The sequence below is a fragment of the Pelmatolapia mariae genome, linkage group LG17 (assembly GCF_036321145.2).
Source record: "Pelmatolapia mariae isolate MD_Pm_ZW linkage group LG17, Pm_UMD_F_2, whole genome shotgun sequence".
In the NCBI taxonomy this organism is placed as follows: Eukaryota; Metazoa; Chordata; class Actinopteri; order Cichliformes; family Cichlidae; genus Pelmatolapia; species Pelmatolapia mariae.
Window position 1 is genome coordinate 37,134,882 of NC_086242.1, and position 12,711 is coordinate 37,147,592.

Consider the following 12,711-nt stretch of genomic DNA (forward strand, 5'->3'; position numbering starts at 1 on the left):
TGTATATTAATACCTGTAGCTGTAAACTTATTACTGTCAGCTAAAAAGTTAATGCGGCACTTCAGCTGTAAAGTTACAAGGTTGAGGGTTGAGGAAGAGCAGCGCAGTTAGCTTTATGAAGGCTAGTTAGCCGATGCTCTTTGCGCCAAATTCAGCTGACCACGGATCTGGGTTTACTTTTAAGTGTAACTTTACAATTCGCGTCATTCCCATTCTCAATATTTGTCTTTACTTTGAAACGCATTTTTCCCAGATGGAGGTTCAATGCCTCGCACTGAAAGACCTCTCAAGTCCAAGGAAGAGTTCAACGGTGGGGCCGGAGGAGGAGGATGGGGCTCGCGGGGAACAAAAGGTAGGCTAAGGTGGCACCCTGCTTTAAATCAGGTGAGGCAGGTTTTATAAGATTCATCTGAAAGAAAGCTTTGAAATCAGCGCAATCAGAGCGCTGTGTTCAGTCACGTGAGAGCTTCTGAAGAGCTTAAGTCCCCTTATTGCTTTTGGCTTTCAGCAGCAAGGGCTGTGGGCTACAGTGCTAAATAAGATCTTGAGGGTTGTACAAATCAGTGTGAGTTGCTTGATTCCTCCAGATTCAGGAGCAGGCCTCCGGTCTCAGATTCAGCATATGGGTGGCTTATTCGGATGTTTGGAGATGTGTGTTTATATAGTGGATGAGTTGGTATGAATAAATTCAACCAGGATTACATGTTTTTCTTTCATCATTCTTTGCTATAAAATGACCCCTTTGCAATTCATTCTGTATGAGAGGATATTTGAGCCTTTATTAAGGCAAACCTGCACTAATTCGATCACATAACTGTTTCCATCACAGGAGAACATGTGTGCAGAGAAGAGAAAATCAACACCGCTAAAATCTGCAGAGTCCACCCTTCCTACTTTGCTGATCAACAGAAAAGGTGCTCCCTCTGAGCTCGCCCACATTACCCCCATCAAACACACGTCTCTGACCGAACCCTGGACACCAACGGCTAACCTGAAGATGCTGATCAGCGCGGCAAGCCCAGACATCCGGGACAGAGAGATGAAAAAGGTGCTGTTTAGACCGATAGAGAATGATAAAGACCAGCCAGCGAGCCCAGATAATGTGGTGGAGGATCCAGAGGTGGAAGATTCTTGTCAGGTGTGGTGTTTTGTTTTTGTTTGTTTGTTTGTTGTTGTTTTTAAAAGGACATTTTAACACAGATTGGATTTATTGTGTTGTAGTTTAATTTAATATTCTCTGAAAAATATATTTTATTGAAGTCCTGTTTAAAGAGTAGTCATTTAAGCTGTGGATTGTTGGATTGGTTGACTAATCCAAAAGACAACGGCATTGATCTCTGTCCAGTTTGAAGCCGCTGATGAAGAGGACGATGCAGAGAAAAAGCCGAGCAGAAAGCAGAAAAGTCTGGGTCTGCTTTGCCAGAAGTTCCTTGCCCTTTATCCTGATTACCCACCGCTTCACAGCCCCATCTGGATCTCGCTGGATGAAGTGGCAGCCAATCTGGGTAAGAACCAGTAATTTGAGAGCAGCAGTTGGACACAGGGGAAGGAGATGACTACAATTAGTCTCACTGTAAACTCTTCATGGGGCCAGGAAAACACTGCTGTTGAATTTGGGAATGACTGCTGCTCAAATCGTGCACACGTTTTAGAGAAATGTTCCTGTAATCCTGTCAGGGGTGGAACGACGGCGGATCTACGACATCGTGAATGTGTTGGAGTCCCTGACGATTGTGGGGCGGATAGCCAAAAACAGCTACACCTGGTACGGTCGTCAGCGGCTGGAAGCCACCCTGGAGGAGCTGCAGCGTAAGGGCCGACAGCAGGGCTACCACCTCCAGATGGAGCAGGCCAACGAGGTCAGGGAGACCGGACCGGGCCGAGAGGATGACGGGGGGGAAGGAGATGCTGGAAGCGGTAATAAACTGAAAAATAAAGACTGGAGATGAAGAGTTTTGAGTGTTTAAAATTAACACTATAAGGAGAGTGTGCCTTTTCTTCCATACTGGCTCCAAATAAAGATTAGACGTTTACCATAGTCTTCATTAGACAATAGTATCACTTCAGTTGCCTGCATGTAACAGTTTAGGTGTAGGCTTATTTTCACGGGCAAATGCTGAACACTAAAGCTGAATAAGGCCTTAAACCCACAGGAATGGATTCAAGCCTGGTTACCGTAGCGACGCTGTCTCTGTCTGCTCACAGCTTGTCATTAAGAGGTTGTACGTTTGCAGACTTATAATGTGGCTGGATTCTAACAAAGATCTAGTTTGTAAAAGTTGTACTGAGGTTTCAGGTTTGATTTCACGTCTCTGAAATGTTTTCATTCAGACTGAGGTTGTACAGAAGAAACAAGTTTATGTTGACAAGTACTTTGAGTTTCTGTATGGAGTTTTGGTGCCTGTTATTAATGAATAAAATGTAATTAAACATACGATTCACTGGTTTTTCAGTAGGCTGATTTTCACTGCTAATTAAGAAAGCAGTAGCTTTTTACACTGTCCGTTTCTTCTGCTTGTCTTTGCAGCCGGTAGCAACAGGAAAGACAAATCTCTGCGCATCATGAGCCAGAAGTTTGTCATGCTTTTCCTGGTGTCCAAAACTCAGACTGTTACCCTGGATGCAGCAGCAAAGGTCCTCATCGAGGAGAGTCAGGACTCATCAAGTCACAGCAAGTACAAAAGTAAGAAATCCAGAAGTGCTGCAACGTGTATAGTGTCGTGTATAGATTCCAGGAAACAGTATTTCACAAAACTAAACACTGTGTGATCTCCAGCTAAGGTGCGGCGTCTGTACGATATCGCCAACGTGCTGACCAGCCTCAGCCTCATAAAGAAGGTTCATGTCAGAGAGGAGAGGGGCAGAAAGCCGGCCTTCAAGTGGCTCGGCCCAGTTGAATTCAGCAGCTCTGTGAATGCTGGTGAGAGTTAAAGATGACTTTAGTGAACTCTGCTAGAGTAACTTGAAAATATAAGACAGTCCAGACCTTTGTCAATCTAAGAACTGCGTTTGTCATCATTGCTCTTACCCTAAATCAGTTGTCATCCATCTACCTGTAGGAAACGCTTTGAATGTAGCAGCCATCGCTTCATCTGAGTCTGCACAGCCACTAGCAGGACAGGAGCTCAGAAAAACAAAAATGGCACGTCATGCCTCCTTCAGCATCACACCAACGTCTGTTGCAGTCCAGCGGCAGGTCAGCTCCGCACCCAGCAGCCCGAGACGTGAAGTAACCGGTAAGAGATTTTATTTTGGGGGAGTTGTTTGTTTCCAATCTGGTGGCGGGAGATGGCCAACCGTCCCCGAGCCTTTTTTTAAATCTGCAAGTCGTGCACTTTGACTCTGCAGAACAGCACAGAGCTTTTTCAATATCTTGTCTGTTTGTTGTCTCTATGCTGCAGCCCTGCAAAACCAGCCTGTGGATTATTCCAGAAGGACTACGAGCAACAGTGCAGCGTGTCAGCTGCAGTTTGGAAGTAATGCTGAGTGAGTAAACGCTAACACACAGATACTTGCATGCACTTGGTTTAGATTTATCGGCAGTCTCCCAGCACAGATTTACTGCCAAAGAATTTACAGCACACATAGCTCTTTTTTTTTCTTAACCTTTGCCAGCACAGACTATCAGTAATGTTAATGAAGGATTTTAAACTGGAACTGTATAGAACTGGGGGGGGGGGGGGGGGGAATTGGGTCATCTCAAAGATTAGCATTTTCCATCTAAAGTGTAACTATTAAACCAAAAGTTTTTTGTTTGAGTTTTTTATACATGACACATTCAAAGTCATCTCTGTTGTCAGGTTAAAAGATGCTGTGCCCTCTCCCTTACAGAGTCTATTTTGCAACCTTCTCTTATTCGTTATATTTTACATTCAGTGCCAGTGTTTGATTTGGCTGATGTGTTTCACTCAAGGCTACATGTAACAGGAGCTGACTCTGTGGACATTAATAGTTTTTGTCTCCTATGAGTGTGTAAGTTGGCGGCATACATGGAGTACACAGTAGTTCATGTTGTTTCCTATTATTAACTAAACTACTCGTGGCCAAACCACAGCTGCCTCAAGGCTGTGGCTGTTAAGTGTTTTGTGGGGGAGTAAGATAATAAGACATGGAAGTGTGTGCTGAAAAGGAATATTTTTAAAATGAAGTTAGGCAAAAGTGCACCGGGGGTAGTGGTAGCCCACAGGATAAGAGCTAGAAGTTTATGCCTGTGGCCAGTTTCAAGTCTGCATTTCAGCTGAGATATTGTAGGGGCACACAGACCCAGCTCTAACACAGTAACCTTTTGATGAGGTCAGGAATTTTTTACCTGCATTTCAAACCATGGAAAGCAGGATTCAGGACCATAAAGCTTATGATAAAAAAACTGCACAGTTTGTACAGTTTAGTTTGCTGAAACCTGCTTATTTGTCATTTACTCACTCATTGCCACTGGAGGCTTTGTTATGGCCAGGACCCTGTAATGTTATGCTATTTAACAAAAAAAAAGTGTTCTGATGCGAGAGCAAAGTTTTAAGAAAAGAACTTAATTTATTTCATCTTGTTATGTCTGCATCCTGCACACTTTACCCTTATTTTAACTTCAGATATCTAGTCATGTGCATAAAGCTCATGCTCCATTACAAATATGCCTTCACCTTCAATTTAAGTTACTTTTTTATATATATATATATATATATATATATATATATATATATATATATATATATATATATATATATATATAATATATAGCGCCAAATCAGAACAGTTGCCTCAAGGCGCTTAATATCGGTAAAGACCTCACAATAATGGAGAGAAACCCCAATAGTCAGACAACCCACTTTGAGCAAGCTCATGGTGACAGTGGGAAGGAAAAACTCCCTTTTAACAAGAAGAAACCAGCAGAACCAGGCTCAGGGAGGGGCAGCCAACCACTGTGACCACATGAGGGTGATGGCAGGAAGATGGGACAAAAAAACCCCACACTGATCATAACTAACACGCCTTCCCATGGGCTTCCCATGATACACATCAGTGAATCATGGGAAGCCCACAGCAGCCTAGGCCTATTGCAGTGTCACTAAGGGAGGATTCGGGGTCAGCTGATCCAGCCCTAACTATATGCTTTATCTAAAAGGAAAGTTTTAAGCCTAATCTTAAAAGGAGAGACGTGTCTGTCTCACTGATTCAAGAGAAGGAGCCATTCTACTTTTAAATATCCTTGGAAGCACATGTAAGCCTGCTATCTGAGAGCAAAGTGCTCTCTTGGGGGCTACTGATGTGTACAAGAGACTGATTTGTGACTTAACTTTCTGTGGTTCCTCTGTATCAGGAACAATTTGGTCAAAATGTTTAGAAGCTAAGGCTTGAGAAGCAGTGTTCCACTTTAGTCGAACACTGCAGTATCTAATGCTTGTAGTCATAAACACATGTTTCTCAATCAGTTTCTTGGCAAAAACTCAGTCTACAAGTAGCAGGAGAATTATAGCTTACTTTTCTTCCCCCCCTTTTCAGCAACCGACCCGGCACACCACAGCAGACTCAGCTCATGCACAACAGCAGCACTGCCCTTCCCCCCTCCTCCACCCATTCCACCCTTCTGGTACCACACCCCCACCCGGAGCACCTCTTTGCTGCTTCCCCATCTTCCCATTGCTTGGCCTACCTGCCCAGCCTGTCCCAACCCTCCGTGGTCATGCTGTACAGACCGCCAGAAACGCCCAACCAGATGCTCGAAGGTCACACCTCACCCAGGTTGGAGGCAACGAAGAGGAAGAAGGAAGAAAGAGTGGAGGAAGAGGAGGAGGAGATGGTACTTAAAAAGAAGGGAAATTCTGCGTTAGAGAAATGTGAAAAGGTGAGATGGTATTCTGTGGCGATGTGGATTTTAATTTCTGCTGCTAATTGCTATTCTTGTTCCAGTTAAAAACTAACTCCGAGCTAATTATTCGGTTCGGTGCCGTAATTCTGACAGTCAGAAAATCCTGTTAGTAATTCACCACGGCAGGCAGTTAAACTGAAAATGGAAAATGTGGCATGCTCACTGATCAGGATAAGTCTCGTGTGGTGTAATTAAAGACTTCTCATCTCAGTAGAGTATAAGATAATTGATCATTTGAAAACCTGGTGCAGTTAATCAGGATACATAAAATCAAGTAATTGGATGGTTCTGTGTCACATGCTAGGTCGGTCTTTTTAAAAGGTTGACTGAGAAAATAAACCGTAAGCCAGGAACATGACTTGACTTTGTTACTAGAAGGGGAGACGTGTTATAGTCTGAGAGTTTTAAGGACTGTAACAAATGCAGATCATAAGGCTGTAACATCAGATGTCATTCCTGCTCTTTCCAGACTCGAGCTGAAGCTTGCAGGGAAACAGCAGAGTGCTCGCAAGCTGGTACCAGGGCTTCTCCCAGTCGAGCAGCAGGCAGAGAGCAGGTGATCAGCGAGAGTGGAGGTGGCAACACCAGCAGTGAGCACGCTCAGCCGTCACACTACCTTTATGTCCCCAACAATGCAGGTAATGCACTGTTTTAGGAAACTGGGTTGAATTAAGCAGCACACAGAGCGAGATGTGAACTGTATGATTTGCTGTAATAGTAGAGGGCTTGTAAGAGAGGGACACTATGATTTGCACCCTTTCACTCTTTTACTGAGAATATTCCCTGCAGCAGGTCCTTTCAGTGCTGGAAATCCAGAGCACTTTATTCCCAGGATTTGGGAACTGAATTTTATTTATTTATCTTTGCTTTGTTAAAAAAAATATTAAAAAGAAGAAGAAGAAAAAGAAATCCTTCAAACTTTTTAATCGGTCTCCTGTCCTCTTTTCTAGGATTAAACGGCCTCAACTTCCTGCTCTCAGCTGGACAACCAGCAGCCAGTCTAGCACTTCCTCCCAGCAGTGTTCCCACCTTGGCACTGCCCTATGTCCTGGTACCATCTGCTGCCCTCTCCCATTACCCCCTGGTGGCCGCCAGTCTACAGCAGCAAGGCTCTGATGCTCACACAAAACTGAGCTTTGGTCTGCCTGCCATGATGTCACCTGCCCACTTCATGGTGGGGGGGGGGGCGTATAGTGTGGTGCCGGTTCCACCGCCGTCCACTCCAGAACAGAGCGGGCTTTACAGGTCGTCAGTTGGCACGCCACATTCTCCCTCGAGACCACGACAGACCATCAGCATCAACACGCCAGAACCACTGGTAAGAACTGACTGTACTGCTGTAACCCTGCTCTCTCTCTCACACAAACACACACACACACAGATGCAGAGCTGTCTGCCCTAAAATACATCAATGTAATTAGCCTTCATAATGAAACATGACCTTTCTCGTATCAGGCACTTGCAAAATGTCACAACACAGCTTGACACGAGAGCAAGTGCAGCATCTGTTTTGTGGAAGGTTTACCCTCATTTACTCATCTGGACACTTTGTGTCACAGCAGTTAAGACTGATTAATCTCCAGCTTGTTAAATGGGAATGAATTTTACTGCCTGCAAAGACCAGTGTAGTGATGCTGGTTTAGCTCTTATAGAGAAAGTTACTGGGCAGCAAATTCATGCGACGTTATGAACAACAGGACAAGTCAATGACCATGTTGTAATGATGCATTAATCCCACTCTCACTTTCAGTGTGTAGAGTTACGTCTACCCACCCATTTTCTTAGATAATATTCAGTCTACTGACTTCCACTGACCTTTCAGCAAGTGAGATTGCATCTACTGCTGGCAGTGGCTGCTGTTTATGCGTTGGGTTGACTAAATGTTCCCTAAATGCATTCTGTCTCTCTTTACAGACTCCACATACGCCCAAGGAAACCCCAGCATCTTCTTCAAAGGCTTTCTTTCAGACCCCGGGCACTCTGGGAAGTGTAGTCAGTGCTGTGCCAGCTGTCCGAAAAAGGGGATCGGCACAGAGGAGACTGGACATTGGCCACCATCCAACCAGCTGAAGAGACGGGAGCTTGTGTTGAACGTGCCATCTTAAAAATTGAGGGTGGTGAACCGAAAATGAAACAAAGAATATGGTTTTAAACCTTTGGTGCTATGTTTCTAAAGACAAATTAAGAACTTTCCAAGTGTATCAAATGTTTTCTTGTAAATCCTGGAGAGTCTCATATTTTGCTAATTGACTGAGTTTTATTAAAGGGGTGTCACACTGTGAAATAAGACACTCAAAACTATCGAGATGTCCTCAAGGTTGGATAATGGGACACTAGGTTTAAGAGTAAGGCAGTATTACCAATGCAACAGTGCCCTCCTGTGATGGGAGCCGGTCACAGCTGTGTTTTATGTTTCCTCCTAGAATGATCAAGCTACCTATTTACAAGGGCTGTAACGATTATCCAAATCGTTTTTTTTTTTTAAAGGGGACAAATAACCAGAAACAGTCTTTTAAATGTTACAGCTTTCACCAAACTGGCACACTTCAGGCATTAACTTCTCTGCATGGGTATCACAGCACAGGAAAACGGGCATGCAACACGGCATCGCCGATGATTCGATCACTGTTTCGGGTTTTGTTTTGTAATCGTTACACCCCTGCTAATTCTTCATCCTTTGTTGTAGCCCAGTTGCTATTTATATCTTAGTGAAAATATGTCGATTACAGGGTCTGTAATGAAACTTTAAGTTTTTAGCACTAAGTATTTGAAGAATGTACATGTAATTTTGTAGTAATCGGCCCATTCAGATTTATTTTACATGAAAACAGGTGTAATAGGACACGTGTGAGCTGCTGAACGTCTGTTTACAATGAGGGTGGTTGGACAATCCTTCCATTTTAGACATTAAGCGAGAAGAAAATGATCACTAAAGCCTTAAACGTTTACAGCCAGACAAGTATCTGAAGGAACAGTTGTTATATTTCTCGATGCTTATGGGTGGATTTGTGTTCTCGTCAAGAAGACGTACCCGGCTGGTGCTATGTGCATTCTTATGTGTAACCACTGTTACTGAGTGCTGAAAGACAATGTGACAATTCTCTCAGGTACTTGAATACTAGTGACTGTGCTAGAGTTGGATTGGGAAAAGTATCAGAGTACTGTAAAGTGTTTTTCCTCCTTTGTTTATACAGGGAAACTAGTGCCTTAGTTAACGGGGCATGTTGCTAAGAGAACATCGTTGTTGCCTCAAAACAGATTTTCTCAGGTTGTCAGTGAACGAGGCCCAGACAACCCAATAATAGGAGTTATTCAGGAGAGCTTAGCTATGTCACGCCAAAGGCTGTACAGATAATCCACTCTAACCAGTGGGTGTGTAGTTTATGTCAATATTTTTAATGACTTATTCATAGTGTCATTTACAGTGTTTATTGTCTCTGTCCTGATTTTAAAAATAATGGTTATTGCACGGTTCGTTTAGTAGCTGCAATAGCTGGAAACTCGTTGCTGTTCTTTCATTGTAACTCTGCACACACGATGTAGTTCAGAGCCAAACATTTCTGTGTGACTTGAAACAAAATAAATGATTCAGACCAGCTTTACAGTCTTTGTCTGTATTTCTAACAGCTCCATTTTATCGTGAGGATGTCAAAGAAGAAAATAATGATTTAACTGCTTTGTTTTTCTAATCTACAATAAAAAGGGGCGGGAAATAAACTAACACAAGAATCCCAATGTTAATACAATTACAGATGGCTTCAGTTTACCAATTTGGGAATGTGCAGATGCCACTAATAATTCAAATTCATAATGGCCCAGCAGATGGAAACAAGTGATGCTAATGTAGACAGATGACACTTCATCTGTAACACAACTCCTGTTGGTGCAAACTGTACTGATTTGTGTATTAAACAGTCACATATGATCCATGTGATAATCAGTATGATAAAGCCAAATATGTAATGATTCACATGTCTAGCAGAGGCAGTACAGACTATTAATATTCAGGCTGCACATGTAGGAAAAGAAAACTGGCGTTTCGATTCTTATCTGCGATGAATTGGAGTTTCAATGCTGGACAACACATTTAACACATCAAGTGTGATCTCAGGGTCAGATCGGGCTGAGTGCGTAGCAATTAGAAAACATACCATCTGTGGATACAAACATGTAGCTATCAAAGCCTTTTTATATCAGCAGTAAAAGTGAGCCGAGGGAGCGCTCGATGGATCTCTTTGGCCCCTGTGAGGCATTTATGACACTAAAACTCAGCAGATGGAACAATTAACTTTATATAGACAGACAGTTTAGCCAAGTGTCTGCTTTGACCAAAAAACACTGGAAACAGAGGGAAAAGCAAGAAATTGGTATTTAAATATGCATTACTGTTAGTACCACCCCGACCATTACTACTACAAAAAAGAGAAATTATTACTTCCACTCGAAGAGGTAATATTGTTACACTCACATGACTCTTTATTCAGTACACCTGCTCAACTGCTCATTAACACAAATATCCAGCAGCTAATCACACAGCAGCAACTTATCTACAACCTCAATGTAGGATCACTGTAGAATCAGGATGGGGCAGAAAGACTCTGAATGTAGCATGGTTATTAGAGTATTTCAGAAACTGCTGAGCTACTGGGATTGTCCCACACAACCATCCCAAGGGTTTATTACATAGAATGGTCTGGAAAAGGGAAAATATCTAATGAGTGGTGGTCGTCAAGATAAAAAATGCCTTGTTGATACCAGAAATCAGGAGAATAGCCAGATTACTTCAACCTGATCAGAAGGCAACAGTCAATCGGTGAGAGGAACATCTCTGAAAGCACAAAATGTCAAAGCTTGCAGCAGAGTGCCATACTGGGTGCCATTTCTGTCAGCTTCAGTTCTCACAGGCTGACCAAAATTAGATGATGCAAGACTGAAATGACATTTCCTGCTCTGATGAGTCTTAATGGGTCCAGACTGCTTTGAAGTTGTAGCAAGACACTAGTAACTAAAATAACTACTTGCTAAGTCATGGGATGCAGAAGAGCATCTATGAATGAACAACAGGTCAAACCTTGCAGCAGATGGCCTGCAGCAGCAGAAGACCACACCAGGTGCCCCTCATAAGAACTGAATATCGAGGCTACAATCATACCCACCGTTAAATATCAAAATTCTTTGATCTTTGGGCTGAAGGAAGAACAACACTCGGTGTATAAATGCTCAATCAACAACCTCTTTAATCAATACAATTCTCTTTATTCCATACAACACTGAGCATTACCAACGTCCGGACGGGAGATGTGAACGGGAGGGTGTCTGGCAAAATCTCGAAGTGTCTGACCGTTTCTCACATTCTTATAGCTTCAGCCCCCCTCCAAACTAAGCATTCACATTCTTTCTCTCTCAGTGAGCCTAAGTTACGGCCTTGGCTTCTTGTGCAGTATGTTTTGTTCTTTCTACAATCAGAAAAGCAAGGCCATGATTCTCTGCAAACAGTATTCTCTTTATAAATCAGCAGTATGAAGTACCATTGAACAGTGTAATTCATTCACAGTAAATCAGCAGTCTAATGTAATACAAATCAGTCTAATCAATCTAATAATTTCACCTTCTAACTCAGGAGTATAATGCAACCTAAAACTACATAATGATTTCACAAGCTTAAATCAGAGGTATAATGTAACATAAGACAGTGTAATAATCTCACACCACTCACACGGGCTGGACATTAAAAGATTGGAATCTGCCTGGTCTGATGACTCGGATGGTGGGGGTCAGAATTTGGGGTAAACAACATGAAAGCATGGAGCTATCCTGCCTTTTGTCAACGGTTCAAGCTGCTGGTGGTGGGATGGTTAGGGGGATTTTTTTTATTTTTACACTTTATGCCCCTTGGTACTAAATGAGCATTACTTAAAGACCAAAACCTACCTGAGTACTCTTGCTGACCATCTCCCTACAGTACAGTGTACCCATCTTCTGATGGCTGATCATCTGACATCCTCTCAGATCATCTGAGATCTTCTCGCAGGATCCCCCACGGAACATAGTCAAAAAAATACATGTAGACTAGTTGGGTAATCTCCCACACCCCTCCTATTCTTACTGTTGTTTTTCTTGTGAGCTTAGAAGTCTCCGAGGTGAGGTACCCCCACAGCACTGCACCCAGTAACTCCAAGAAGGCTGGGCACCCTGAACTGTCATTTGGCACGTATGTGTAAACAACATCAGGACTCAATCCACAATGTGAAGGTACAAGGAAGCAACGTTCTTGTCTACTGGGAAAAAACAACATACAGGCAGCAAGCTGATACAAGCATACCCGCTCTGCCCACCGCCAGGGCCTCCTTAAGTGCTACCTGACACACATTGCAGCCAACCACTTCACCACCTCCTGCGGGTGGTGAACCCAAACAAAGGCAGGCCCATGTTGCCTGGTTGGGGCACTCAAGCTCGCTCCCCAGGCTGGCTTCAGGGTGGGGCCCAGGCAGGGGACACTGGACCCTTGATTTCTTTTTTTCTTTTTCACAGAGGTCATCTGAATTGCTCTTTGTCTGGATGCTATCAGGGGGCAAAATCTAACAAGAATATATCCCCTGGGATCCCATCTTAATGCCAGGTTCCATTCACAGTACATGAGCACATTAAATATTAAAAGATGAAACCGCCAAACAGTTTAATGCTTCTTGAACATTTTTAACAGGAAATTGCTACACTGTAACATCAGCATTGGTTTTTATTGATTTATATTTATGGATTTAACTCATGCATTTTTCTTAAAATCAAAAACATATAGTTTTATTCCTGAACCTGTTTTATTCTGTCTCTGGAAGTATAGCCACCAAAAA

At 42.9% G+C, this 12,711-nt stretch overlaps 1 protein-coding gene across 1 annotated transcript; it reads left to right on the top strand.

Annotated features, from left to right (window-relative positions):
* Nucleotides 1–253: 253 nt before the first annotated feature.
* Nucleotides 254–7,933, top strand: e2f7 (E2F transcription factor 7). Its single transcript, XM_063460667.1, has 12 exons — nt 254–352; nt 830–1,138; nt 1,346–1,505; nt 1,678–1,917; nt 2,528–2,683; nt 2,777–2,920; nt 3,060–3,236; nt 3,402–3,486; nt 5,497–5,839; nt 6,333–6,501; nt 6,814–7,181; nt 7,778–7,933. The coding sequence occupies exons 1-12, from the start codon at nt 254–256 to the stop codon at nt 7,931–7,933; spliced, it is 2,406 nt and encodes an 801-aa protein (XP_063316737.1).
* The last annotated feature ends 4,778 nt before the right edge of the window (nt 7,934–12,711 follow it).

Bases quoted from the DNA above. Each gene is read 5' to 3' on its own strand.
- e2f7 (XM_063460667.1), top strand. From the start codon at position 254: ATGGAGGTTCAATGCCTCGCACTGAAAGACCTCTCAAGTCCAAGGAAG. The intron at 1,139-1,345 runs GTGTGGTGTTTT...ATCTCTGTCCAG, and splicing joins AGGTGGAAGATTCTTGTCAG to TTTGAAGCCGCTGATGAAGA. The intron at 1,918-2,527 runs GTAATAAACTGA...TTGTCTTTGCAG, and splicing joins GGAAGGAGATGCTGGAAGCG to CCGGTAGCAACAGGAAAGAC.